Raw genomic sequence first — 14,133 nt, forward strand, 5'->3', positions numbered from 1 at the left:
TTTTCTCAAATGTGGCCTGATGTTTCTTTCCATTCTTTGACCCGTCCATAGATCCAGCCTATCATGCGGCTCCCCCGTGCGCCCACATTTATATTGCACCGTGAAGTGATCCTCACAACTTACAGCATTGCAAAAAAGACCTGGATGTGTCGGCAAACAGCTTTAAACACCGTTAAGTACTGTTTCCAACTGCCAAAGAAAGCATAATGTGTACATGTCAGCGTGTTGGCAGTGCACTGAACTATTCCGCCATGCATGACTGGAGCTGAATAGACCTTGACGGTCTGTATGCCTTTATTTTCCGGTGAGGCGTGGCGAGCCCACTGTAAGTCAATGTTAAGCGTTGGCGGTACATTATTCGCGAAGCGTAATTAGTCTCTTGAATTTTACGTAACCATGATATTTGTCGTCCTGAATTCATCGTTAAACGCATTTGAAAAATGATTCGTCACGCGTTATTTAAGAATTGCTCGAATCACGTAGATGAACATCAGCTGCCCAAAAGTGTACTTAAGGCTAGCCCAGCCCAGAATGCAACCCTGCGAGATGAAGGTGTAAAGGGTAGTTTTAGATCATACCCCCCAGACCAGAATATGCCCCGGGGTAGAGTCTAGATGTACCCCCCCCCCCGTATCCTTTCGGCTACCACAGAATAGACCACCCCGCAGGATTGAATATAAAGTTTATTGCAAATTCGTGCCCGTAGGCTGATTGCAAATTGACAGCAATTCATAACGATGCAGAAACATACAGTGAAACATGCGTGTGATACAAGCGACGATGATTAAACTACGTTGCTTGTCTACAATAAGTTTCTATATATACGATACTAATACGTGGTTTGACTTCTCTGAAAGCAGTGGAAAATAAAATGTCCCACGTTTTCGATTATGAGTGGGTTGGATGGTTTCAAATGAAATATGAGTTTCTGTGAATTTCTTAATCTAGAAAAGCTAAAAGAGATTACGGGTACCTTCGTGGATAATCTGTTTCTTTCGGCTTCGAATTTGGGATATTCGCAGATAAAACGTATTTCATTTTCCATTTTGTATTAGATGTGTAATGGACGATTGAGAGCGTACACAAAAAAGAACAACGTTCGAAGATTTTTTTCGATTGGATTTCGAGGTCAGTAGCTAATTAATACTACATACTTACTTACTTTAAAAAACAGGTGGGGGCAAAGTCATGAACGCTAGGAAAGCAAGATGACGCTTTACAATGATCACGTGAAGCCGCGATGATGGGTGCATGATCAAGGTGTGATGTAAGCTATACAGAGGTGACCGTGACCGTGACCATGGCCGTGCACCCACACATGGGTCTCACGTGAACATTGTAAAGCGTCTTCTTGTTTTCGTAACTTTCGCGCCTTCTCGCCCACCTTTGATCAACATCCGGAGCCTCTGGTACATACATGATGATCCCAATCCCGCCTTCAACCAAGAGACACGTCAAGCCGCAGGAAAGCACCACGATTCATCGGCCTCGACTATTAACCTGCAGCGGTGAGCTTAACCTTTTTCTTGGTTTTCTTTGTGTGCATATTCTTTGCTGGATACGTTCTATCCCATTCACTGCGCTTATTTATTCCACCCTTCCCCATGAAATGGACGTTGCGCTAGGCAAAGAAAGTTGATGACATTGAGTACAAAATGAGTAGCCACCATCAGGCCTTTCTGGAGCCTGGTTACACACGAATATGGCCTCCCGACCTCCCCCCCAACCTAGCCTCCGATGCAGACTCCTCCCGGCTGTTTTCCCTTTCAAGTTATTGTTTTTATGCTATTAATTTTTTTTCCTAATTACTGGCCTTCCCGGCCAACAACAAGAAAATGATGTAATAGTAAAACGGGAACTTAGAAAATGAAAACAGCCGGAAGGAGTCTGCAAAGGAGGTTACCTCCAACCACGGTCGGGAAAGGTTCGGGTGCTAGGCGGGCTGTGTTTGGCTGGCATTCGGCTGTGACTGCGAGGAATGCTCTATTATTTTCAAACATTCAGCCGAAGCTAGGTACTCATTTACACCTGAGTGAAGTGATAGTGTGCTAACTATGAAGTTAGAAAAGTGGTGTGTCCAAGGACACAATTTCGGGGGTATATCGCTGGTTTCGAACCCGGGACCTCTCCGTTGTGGACGAAACACCCTACCGATTGCGCCACACGATGCCACGCAAGTACCTTTATCTGGTCGACATAGTAATTATCACAGGTTTATACCCTGTGGGCAAGTAACACTACAGCCAGCGTCAAATCTAAACCTCGTCCAACCACTAGTGCACGGCAGTGAGGAACAGTGTAAGACGGACTCCTGACACATTAAGACGTTCTCAGACAGAAGAGCCAAGATCTGCCAAGCATCCAAACTCTGGTGAGTCTTCCTATATCCTGCATGCTTGACCCATAGCGCGTGAGGCGATACCAATCCCTTCCGTTGAGGTAGGAGTATGTCCCGCTCACAGGGTTCGGGCACGTGCACCTTACCCCGAGGTAGCTCACGCGAGAGATGATTAGCGGCAGGGTGCACGTGGCGACTCCGGCAGCGGGGCGTGTCGCGACCCCGGCCGACGGGAGTAGTACCGTATCGCGCTGGGTCTGGTATCCAGGCTAGTCTTTCTACTGTTTCACAACAATCCGACTTGATACGTGGCGCGTCCTTTGTTCATTTTACCGTTGAAAAAGTTGTTGGAACTGTTCAGGCAGGACGAAATGTTGGTTCCTGTGTCACATCAAATGTCGACGAGGAAACGACAGCCAAGCTGTCAGAAGCAACTCATATGTAACTTAGCTGAGATTGGGCTGTCTTTTTTTTTTTTTTGTAATCTAGTCAATGTTTGAAAATACCCAGGATTTCTACTTTTGATTCACACACATATGGAGTCTCATACACGTGTGTTAGGAGATCTGGAAGATATAAATATTTCTGTGTCAGGATGACAATAGGGAAAGAAAGATCACTGTAGACAACATACATGTGTTGTCCTGACAATACACATGATAACTGCATTTTTTTCTGCTTCGTATGCTATAATTCCATATGGTGCATGGCGGGGAATTCATACTTGCAGCATTTGAAAGTTAGGCTAAGGTAAATAACATTAGACATGACTTAAAGCAAAGCAAGTACTCAGGCCTGGTTTGTATGATTTACGAGAAAATGTTATGATATGTTATGTTATGTTATGATCTATAGTCCATCATGTACTAGTAGTAACTATCACACACGTTAGCGACTGTTTCCACCACATGGCTGCTTGTTTTACACAACAGGATGACCCCCCGCCATATGACCATAAGGCCAACGTCATATAGAAGAAAAATAGCATGATGGTGGGGTGGGAGAAGGGATTTGAGGGCCATGAAAAAATTGGCCTAGGGGGATGGCCATGGTAAAAATTCGGAAGATTGGGCACAAAGCTACAATTAGTGAAGGCTTACTCAATTTTTGCCCGTCGCTTAGATAGCAACAATTTCCTCTAGGTTAGCGTCGTTCATCTGGGTTGGTACTCTCCAAGCAGAGGTTGGCGGGGAAGGTTGTGACCGTTGTACTGCATATGCCCCGCTTTTGTCCGCTCTCCTCACCAACTGCACAAAAAAAACGCGGCATATGCAGTAAAACGGTCACAACCTTCCCCACCAACCTCTGCTTGAAGAGTACTGGGTTGGGCCAATTTTGCTGCATTCCTTTGGGTTGGGTTGGGTCGTGGATCGGTCTTGCCGCATTCTTGCATGTACACGTTTGGCTATCAAACACCATGTTTTGCCAAAAAATGTATTTTGATTCTGAAATTCACTAGAATTGATTGAATCACATTACAACATCCGTAAAAACAGTAAAACTAGTCTATCAAAACAATGAAGTGTGTGCAAAGCAAAAAACAGCGAAACGTGTGCACCTCCCCAAAACAGTGGAATGTGCCACAACAATGAGACGCCTCTGGGGCTTTTAAGTGTCGCGTAGCAAAAGTCGTTATGTCTAAAAGTGGTCGGTGTGTCGCGCAGAAAAAAATCAGAGTTTTGAGAAATTAGAAATTTCCTTGCTTGTGTAAGGATCTACCTGGAGAACCGTATGCATGGGACCAGGCGGCATTGAGTGAGTGAGTGAGTGAGTGAGTGAGTGAGTGAGTGAGTGAGTGAGTGAGTGAGTGAGTGAGTGAGTGAGTGAGTGAGTGAGTGAGTGAGTGAATGAGTATGTGAGTGAGTGAATGAGTGAGTGAGTGAGTGAGTGAGTGAGTGAGTGAGTGATAGTGAGTGAGTGAGTGAGTGAGTGAATGAGTGAGTGAGTGAGTGAGTGAATGAGTGAGTGAATGAATGAATGAATGAGTGAGTGAGTGAGTGAGTGAGTGAGTGAATGAGTGAGTGAGTGAATGAGTATGTGAGTGAGTGAATGAGTGAGTGAGTGAGTGAGTGATAGTGAGTGAGTGAGTGAGTGAGTGAATGAGTGAGTGAGTGAGTGAGTGAATGAGTGAGTGAATGAATGAATGAATGAATGAGTGAGTGAGTGAGTGAGTGAGTGAGTGAATGAGTGAGTGAGTGAGTGACTGAGTGTGTGTGTGTAAGGATAGACACAGCTGAAGTTGGACACAGCTTCATGCCATAGACCCAGAGATACAGTGTAATAAGTATTCTAGACATGTGCGTTTCCCAATGATTTGACCTTTTTACGTCGGCAACATATTAATCAAAACCCTTCAGCCTCGTCTTTAGTTTTACTCCTGAATCAGTAAAGTTTGTCCGCGACACGATTTTGTCCTTTATGACAAAGTCAAACATCATGGACATAACAAATGTTTTAATGAGATTTTGAGATGTTAATCTTTCTACTGATCGCGTACATGTATGTCAGAACCAGTTTTATCTAGGTATGTCGCGTAACCTTCCTGACCCTGCGACAGCAGACTCTTCAAGTTACACCCATTCATGTTGCCCAAGGGATGAGTCATGGCTTTGCAATGTTGCCCATAACGACCCAATAGTACACACAGTATGTAACAAGAGTTCAGAGACCTCATACCTCCATGACATATCTAGATTTTTTTCTATTTCTCTTGCCTCATTGATCATGCAAATAAGGGTGTAGCTAGCACAATCTATTTCTTCCTTTTGTAAACCTCTACCAACAAACGAAATACCATCCAGACCCGTTGATGAAGGTCAGTCACTGACGAAACATACAAGATGCTGTCTGAAACGTCTGTTTCAAAAGTTTATCCAGTTTCTTGAGTAACTATTTTTGGCGTACCATCCAGATCGATATACGACTTCTCGGGTTATGCTGTCCACCGACAGACAGACAGACAAACAAACCAACACACACACGCAGACACAAGCTACCGAGAACTTAACCGTCGGTAAAAATCACACACAACTGTAGTACACAACAATCACTCATGCCAATCTCGCCGAGACAGAAGACCTCTGTTCGGCCCCTTGACAGGGTAGGGGGAAAACCCTGTATAGGTACCCGTACCCGTATAGGTATACCGGTATACCCCTTTTGGGGCCCCAACAAGCCAGGAAACACGCTATGACGTCCGCCATATGGGGCACCCAGAACGGCTTTTTTTACGGTCTCCACATTGATATAAGACACAAACAGTTGACCATACTCGGTCAGAAAATAGCTGAACAATCATATTTTAGGATCTTTTTATTTCTATGAAAGACTGAGTTTGGGAAAATACGGAATTTGCGAATTACGAAGTTCGTACGGAGAGCCTGTCAGAACTAGCCAATAACTCGCAATAAGTGGCTACTTTCCGTCTGCCATGCATGGCGGACCTTCCGTGCATCGAGAACGGCGTTTCCTGTAGGTTTTACGCAGGTTTACTGGCAGCTCCAGCCAAACAGATCATAAGTATTACATCTGAAGATAATAAAAAGCGGAAAGGTTGATAGTTTGTGTTTTTTTCTATTTCTTTTCAGAACGGGTTTAGTTGAAAGGTCTCCGAGAATCCAAAAATATGATTGTTCAGCTATTTTCTGACCGAGTATGGTCAACTGTTTGTGTCTTATATCAATGTGGAGACCGTAAAAAAACAGCCGTTCTGGGTGCCCATATGACGGCCATCATACTAGCGTGTTTCCTGGCTTGTTGGGGCCCCTAAAGGGGTATACCGGTATACCTATACGGGTACCTATACGGGTACGGGTACCTATACAGGGTTTTCCCCTTACCCCCCTTGACATGGCACGGTAAGCTGCGGATGCACGTAGGGTCGGTTTACACGAGGCACATACCACGAATGTCCTACGACACTTGTCGCGAGATTTTCTAACCCGTGTAAACAGGCCTCGCGATGCGCCTCGGCGTTTTTCCAGGGTTGACGTACGACACATCCGCGGCGGGGAGCCCATCCTCGTGAAAACGGAAAAGTGTCGCAGGCAGCCCATTTCCGCGTCGCGGTTCACGGCAGTCGTGTGTGTACCAAAGAGTGTCATAGGCGAATGTCGGCGACAAACGTCGTACGTCGTGAAAAGTGCCTCGTATAAACCGGCCCTATATAGTGTCAGTGGCCCGTCTCGTGTCAAGAACTATTTCTAACACGCGACAACTTCTTTCATGCAGTTAACAAGAACAGCCGCATCAACGCTTCTGGAAGAAGATGCCAAGGTCTAAAGGTAAAAGATGCCGACGAGCATTGCCGATCATCTTTATAATTCCCCCTTTAGCAATTATAATCGGCCTGGCTATCGCTCTGGCCATCTGCCAGAGGAAACCACCTTGTCCTGAGGTCGTGGGAAAAGTCGTGGGGGACCCATGCGAACCCGCCAGCCCTCCTGTGCGCAGCGAGGGGCCGTACAGAAACGCCGCCGTCGCCGCAGATTCGGGAAGGTGTTCGGAAATCGGCAGGTAAGTTTGAAGACTTTTATTCACTTAACGGAGTGTGGTGTCATGGTAGGGTGTTTGGCCCAGAACAAAGAAGTCCCGGGTTCATATCATCTGTCATGCCCCTACGTTGTGTCCTTGGGGACGACGCTTAACGCAATTTTACTCAATTTACTCAGGTGATAATGAGTACCTAGTTTCGGTTAAGGACGTCCCTCGGATAAGACTTTAGTTGGAGGTTCCGTGTGTTGGGAGAGCCACGCCTCGAGCACGTAGAATGACCCATCACACTGATCAAAAAGGGCATGGTATGAGTGGATCCAATAAATCTATCTGAATTATGCACACTGTACTGTTCAGTACAAACCTGGCCTGTTACGCCATGAGGCGGTTTACCGGTAATACAATACAAACAATACAAAAATAAACAACACCCTTCTCTTTGTCTTCCGTATCCACAGTAATATTCTTAGGAAGGGCGGTTCGGCCGTGGACGCCGCCATCGCGACCCTCCTGTGCAACGGGCTGATGAACGCGCACAGCATGGGGGTCGGAGGGGGGTTCATCATGACCGTTTACAACGCCACAACCTACACGGCAGATGTCATCATCGCCAGAGAGACCGCCCCCGCGGAAGCCTCCAAAGACATGTTCGAAGATACTTCTTCGACAACAGGTATTGGCGCTGAACTGTACTCATAGTTTCTAACCTTTTTTAAACTTCACTAGTATGTGAAAGACGGGCGGAGCTATAAACTTCTGAGCAAATCATTGCTGTCACGTGTTCGGCTGTTGTCATGCATATGACCACACTATTGGAATGGGTCACAGTCCTTTGGACGGGCCTCCGGAGTGTAAAGCAGTGGTTCACTAAACTGGACCGTTATCACTCTCACTTTAACATTGATTCCAGGCGGACTTGCCGTTGCCGTACCCGGTGAGATCCGCGGCTACTGGGAGGCGCGCCAGAGGTACGGGAAGCTGCCGTGGAGAGACCTGTTCCAGCCGGCTATAGAGATGGCGGAGGAGGGGTTCTGTATAGGCAGTGCGATGGCTGCTGCTCTCGAAGATACCACGGTCATGGATGAGATACAGAACCCAGACAGCTATATGTGGTAGGTAGACTGATGAGGTAAACTGATTAGAAAACTCTAGCCCATAGCATGTTTTCCTGACGATTATCCTCTGTCAAATGTAACGCAGCTTTAATACTATATCACTTTCTGGTGGTTCATAAAAAGTCCAATCACGGAGAATGTGGAAGTAAAGCTTTCACTGAGGTTTGAAAAGCTCCTTCATACCAAAAAGTTTTCTAAAAATGCCAACAGCTAGCGCTGATTTCTGCCGGCATTCCGTTATATCGTTATAATAAGTTTTGTTTTCACCCAATATCTGCCCTGTATAAACTCTATAAATTTATCGCCATCCTGTATGTTTCCTCAGTGACGTTTTCTGTGACGAGAACAACAACATTTTGGGAGAGAACCAGATCATGAAACGGCCGAAGCTCGCAGAGACACTCCGTGCGATTGCCGATGAAGGTGCAGAAACCTTCTACACGGGCAAGATCGCCAAGAGCCTGGTAAAAGACATACAGGACGCAGGTAAGTAGAAGATCGGTTACGGTCAATGGAATGGTACCGGTCGCAAAAAAGTATTTTAAAGGCTTTTCTGGCATGTCTGGCTAATGATTGGGTTTTTATAGTTCAAGTTGTCCTGATCTTACTTTAGTCATCCACGCCAGGATTTGATCCTAAAGTCACTCGAGAAAAACAAAAAGTTCGAATGTCTAGTCTAGTCTATGTCTATCTATCTGACGTCTCTGCACACAGTACATGCGGGTGGGGGTAACTTAATCTTTGGCGGTAGTGGCTGATGAATAGTCCCAAGATCTGAACAATAAGTGCTTTTTAAAAAGGTTTTCTATGTGGGGAGATTGTGCTATCCGTTTCAAAAAGCTGGTTCTTGACGTAATGATAAATGTTACAAGGACTATGAAGATGTTGTATTTTGTAGGTGGGATCATCACACTGCAGGACCTTCGTGACTACCGGGTAAACGTGACGTCTGCTCTCGACATCTCTCTCGATGGGCCGGGGGGTACCCTGACGGTTCTGTCGCCGCCTCCTCCAGCTAGCGGGGCCGTCTTAAGCCTCATCCTCAACATCATGAACGGTAGGAAGGCATTGGGAAACAAGTAGAAGCCGGTGGGATACCGTAACATACAGTCCGGCCTTTCGGATGATCCTACTCACGGTCGGGCTGGTAAATCGGCTAATACGAAATACACCGTGTTATACTCTCTCTTTTCTGCCATACTTCATGTACCATCGATATGGGTGTTCCGGACCGGGTGATATTTTGGGGCTTCTACTTGTATTAAACGGGCTTCCGTCAAATAATTCGAACGCACTTCGCGAAAACTTGGTTTGGATATTTGAATTGATGTTCCTACAATTTGTGGTTTGAGGACTCAAGTTCTGGCGCATTAATGGTGAACTGCAACCACAGCTGGCAGTCCCTAACAGTGTATGTGCTCTGTACATTGTCTAATATAAGTCCATCGCTGCTTGTCTTTTGCTTCACAACTAAGCCATTTCAGTGCATCGAAAGTAGTTACGGTTTACGGCCATCGATGAGACATCCAGACTTTCCAATGCCAATATTGTTTTTGGTCTGTGCGTTTGCTTGTCCTGGTTTGTAGATATCTGAATAATTAAAATGGTGTAACTGGAGACTTTCAGGTTCAAAGTGGGTGCCGCTTTAGGGTCTTAAGTCTCAAAGGAAAGCAGGAAAATGCAAAGACAAAGTTAGCGAGAAATTCACAAAATGACAACTAAAACAATATTGAGATATTCAATTTCTTGTGGAGCCCACAGGTTACGGTTTGAAACCCTCCAGTGTGGAAGATGATGATAGCCAGATCCTGACGTACCACCGGATTGTGGAGGCCTTCAAGTTCGCCTACGCTAAGAGAACCGAACTCGGAGATCCCAACTTCGTAGACGTAGATGAGGTATGTTTAGAGTGCTTACGCTTGTATAAATCCTTTCTCCTTGACCTGTCAGTTTTAAGTTATCATCCTTCTTTTTCAAATGTCTGTCAATGAAGGGAAAAGACTTTAAGTGGATGCTACTGACTTTGTCCCAGTGTTGTTTTCCCACGTGTTGCACTCCAAAATGCACTCCATTCCAAAACATGCAAAATGTTGTCCATTCCGAAACGTTCTCCATTCCAAAACATACTCCATTCCAAAACTTGCTCCATTGGAAAACGTACTTCATTCCGAACCTTGCTCCATTCCAAAACGTGGCCCATTGTAAGACGTACTCAATTCCAAAACTTGCTCCATTCCAAAACGTACTCCATTCCGAAACGCACTTCATTCCGAATCTTACTTCATTCCAAAACTTGCTCCATTCCGAAACTTGTTCCATTCCGAAATTTGCTCCATTCCGAAACGTTCTCCATTGCATTCCAAAGCTTGCTTCATTCCGAAACTTGCTCCATTCCGAAACTCGCGTTGACCACAGTGACAGTCCGGATTAAATTGAAATCTCTTCCTGCCCCAAAAGCTCGTCACAAACATGACGTCCCGTGCCTACGCCGAATCCCTGCGACAAAAGATAAACGACACAAGGACGTACAACTACATGTACTACGGCCCGTCCTACGCGTCGCCTCCTGACGGCGGCACCTCACACCTGTCCGTCATGGCGCCTAACGGCGACGCCGTGGCCGTCACCAGCACCGTCAACACGTAGTAAGTAGATCCTATATCCTTTTTCATTGTGCGACATTGTCACAATTCTGCAGTTGTATGATTCGTTTTCTTCAATTGTGTCCGTAGTTTCGGCGCAAAGAGACGATCACCGTCGACTGGCATCCTCCTGAACAACGAGATGGACGATTTCTCCTCCCCAAACCTCACCAACGCTTTCGGGGTCCTGCCCTCCCCAGGTACGTACAATGGGCAATCCCAAGCCTCACCAACGCTTTCGGGGTGCCGCCCTCCCCAGGTACGTACAATGGACAATCCCAAACCTCACCAACGCTTTCGGGGTCCCGTCATCCTCAGGTACGTACAATGGACAATCCCAAACCTCACCAACGCTTTCGGGGTCCCGCCCTCCCCAGGTACGTACAATGGACAATCCCAAACCTCACCAACGCTTTCGGGGTCCCACCCTCCCCAGGTACGTACAACGGACAATCCCAAACCTCACCAACGCTTTCGGGGTCCCGCCCTCCCCAGGTACGTACAATGGACAATCTTAGCAAATGGGATAGGGCCAATTTAAAACCCTTTTAAAAGCTGCCAGGCCCGGATATATCTGGGATACAGAAACATGCCCTGGGGTCGGGCCGAATTGAATCTCTATGGATGACATATTGAGATTGAATCTTGACTTGAAAATAGAAAACATATTTTTGTGATACGATATTTTGTGATACGCCTTTTTGCATTCTCAATCACTGCAGTATATATAATTGTTTAATTAGCAGCGCAGCGTCGTAAATGGAGTCATAAATTTGACTTGAATCTAAATGATTTATTTGATTTGTCATGTATCTATAAACGATTTGTCATGTATCTATAAACGTTTTTAAACAAAGAAACGTGCTACAAATACATGTACTAACAAAAGGAGTTGTCTTCCCCCTTTATGATGGAACGGTCGAACGAGTCATGTATTGTAATAACTGACTACTTGGGATTTAGTATTCACCACTTGTAAGTTGTGACACTATGATGACGTGTCATAACTGATGTAAAAGGTGGGAATTTCATTATATTGGAACTTTGATTTGATTGAAATGAGTAATTCCGAATGAAGTCATCTGACTATATGAAATCCTGCTTATTTCAGCAAACTTCATCGAGCCCGGAAAGCGCCCCCTATCGTCCATGACGCCCTGCATCATCCTGGACTCTAACGGTGACGTCAGAATGGTGGTCGGGGCTTCGGGAGGATCGAAAATCACCACGGCAACGGCTTACGTAAGAAAAAATTGCGACTGTAATCTATTTCGACCATAGGTATTGTCAGATTGAGATCAATGGAAATTAATTCTTTTTTGAAATTGTGTGAAAAAAAGAAACTGTTATCATTTAGTTAATTTGTTTCCGAAAACACCTATGTAATATTCACATCATCGTTAGAAATCTATTCAATGTGCTATATCAAAATCGTTTCTACAGACACCAATGTGTGTGTACTGTATGTGCTTTAATTTGCGTGAGTGCGTGTTGATAATAGAATGGCTTCGTTATGGCTTCTATGCTCTTGGTTTACTTTAACAAACGACGTGTTGCCTTCCTCGCTGATCGCAGGTGACCATGCAGCACCTTTGGCTCGGACTGGACGACATCGGTGCCGCCGTGGAGAAACCCCGCCTGCATCACCAGCTGAGGCCGCAGCATATCGACGTGGAGGAGTTGAGGCCGTTCACACCAGGGGTGGGTTCAGTTAGTTATTCCCGCCTCAGATGGTGCATTAGTACATAGGGCGGCGCACATCTGTGTTCCAATAGGACTTGGGCCACACAATTTTATAAAATCACCACACCAGTAGTCAACTGGTATAGTGGTGTGTGTGTGTTCAACTCCCATCCTCTTTGTCAAATTTTGATTGCCAAGCAGAGAAAACAGAATGTGATGTAGGGACCTGACACTCACATATAATGAGCTCTTGATGTAACACTAGCTCGGCCACTCTTACAAACACATGGTTCTAATAAAGAGCACTCTCTAGTCAATACATCTCGGAGTCAAGGAACAATTGAGACATCGTTAAGCTTCAGTGTGGCCCCATGAGCACCTTAAACTTATTTCCTGGCTAGCAGGTGTTTGATGCCAAAATCTGGTTATCTGTTCCAGGAAGTCTTGCAAGGACTGCGAGAGAAAGGTCACAGGATCAAGGAGGCGGTCTCCGCTATAGTCCAGGCCATAGCAAAGATCGGTGATGACATCACTGCCCATTCTGACTCTCTTAAAGGAGGTTTCCCCTCGGGGTTTTAAAGCAAACGTGTTAACTGGCATTCTGAAGCAAGGTCTAACTGTAGCTTCCAGCAGAAACATGGTACTTACCCACATTTTCGACTGTCTGATCCCAGTCTTTGTCAATGAATGAGCAATCCACCGCTTCTGTGACGTCACGTTATGCAAACAGAGCACCTGACGTGGCCAGAAGTGGATCATAAATTGTACAAAGTTTATGGCACCCCCCGTCTCTGCTAGGGATGGTTGCAAAGCCCTTTGCTTCAGAATGATTTGTACCGACACAGATGCACTTTCAAGCATGTAAACTGCTAGAGTAAGTCCAATACACACATAAAGCTGTTTTGAAGTGACCGTAGTTTATATGTAGTCCTTTTGTGATCTCAAAGTGCTGGCAATAGGGTTCTTTATACTTCGAGTTCGTTGTTCGCTTTAGCAGAATTCCTGGTGCTGGTTATAGTGCTTGTATAGCTCGATGTCATGTATGGCTGTATCGACTGAATAGCAAACTTCCATGGCCAATTAGGGTCATCGGATACTGAATTACACGTAGAAATGACATTTGAAGTGGAATACTTTTTAGAATTAGATTTTTTCAGTTTTTATTCAATTTATCAAAATCAAGTAAAACGAAGAAGTAATTGTACAACACCATATTCGGATGACTGCTGAATAAGATTCACGAATTTGACAGAATACTCTTGCAATCATTGTTTATTATTGACTATGCAATCGATTTAATGGTAACAATGATATTCTTTGGTGTTGAATTAGGCAGAGAAAGGAATTTAAAGTCATTAATAGGATAGATTTGGAAGTCCATTGAGCAGGGTTTTATATTTGATAGTGAAAGATGAAATCAAATCATCGGCTGAATGGATGATCAAATGCTAACTAACTATAAGACGTAGCAGTTTGTGTGAAAGTCTCTATAGGTACCGGTGTACACATAGGCGAAGTTTTGGATTTTCTATTCTGAATAAAGATAGGCGCAAAAATAAGAGTGTCCCATTTGATGTATGTAACTTTATTATGAAGTCGTGTGTACTGTGTAAGGTATGAATTTGTGCATGATGAGAGGAGGCGACACTACACGTAGAATAGAAGTTGGTGTCATAAGGTCACGATGGCAGCCTGGTGCGAGCGAGGGTAAAATATGACCCAACGAGGTTGAACAAATACCCAACAAACCAGAGGGCCCAAAATCGACCTTGAATTTCGGCTTCACAACACCTGCCCACATACCAAATATCATCGTAATCCATCAAGTGGTTCTTGAGTTATGCTGACTACAGAAGTGCGG

The 14,133-nt window shown here is 45.1% G+C and overlaps 1 protein-coding gene across 1 annotated transcript; it reads left to right on the top strand.

Moving 5' to 3' along the window:
- Positions 1-6,540: 6,540 nt before the first annotated feature.
- On the top strand, positions 6,541-13,825 carry LOC136424276 (glutathione hydrolase 1 proenzyme-like). The gene is made up of 11 exons (XM_066412814.1): positions 6,541-6,853; positions 7,291-7,505; positions 7,743-7,944; positions 8,273-8,433; positions 8,846-9,004; positions 9,709-9,845; positions 10,405-10,592; positions 10,680-10,789; positions 11,701-11,831; positions 12,165-12,290; positions 12,711-13,825. The coding sequence occupies exons 1-11, from the start codon at positions 6,606-6,608 to the stop codon at positions 12,849-12,851; spliced, it is 1,818 nt and encodes a 605-aa protein (XP_066268911.1). The 5' UTR covers positions 6,541-6,605; the 3' UTR covers positions 12,852-13,825.
- The last annotated feature ends 308 nt before the right edge of the window (positions 13,826-14,133 follow it).

Source organism: Branchiostoma lanceolatum, chromosome 1 (assembly GCF_035083965.1).
Source record: "Branchiostoma lanceolatum isolate klBraLanc5 chromosome 1, klBraLanc5.hap2, whole genome shotgun sequence".
NCBI classification, from domain to species: Eukaryota; Metazoa; Chordata; class Leptocardii; order Amphioxiformes; family Branchiostomatidae; genus Branchiostoma; species Branchiostoma lanceolatum.

Excerpts from the sequence above, each read along its gene's own strand:
- LOC136424276 (XM_066412814.1), top strand. The coding sequence starts at position 6,606 with ATGCCAAGGTCTAAAGGTAAAAGATGCCGACGAGCATTGCCGATCATC. Across the intron at positions 7,506-7,742 it reads AGATACTTCTTCGACAACAG|GCGGACTTGCCGTTGCCGTA; the intron begins GTATTGGCGCTG and ends CATTGATTCCAG. Across the intron at positions 12,291-12,710 it reads TGAGGCCGTTCACACCAGGG|GAAGTCTTGCAAGGACTGCG; the intron begins GTGGGTTCAGTT and ends TATCTGTTCCAG.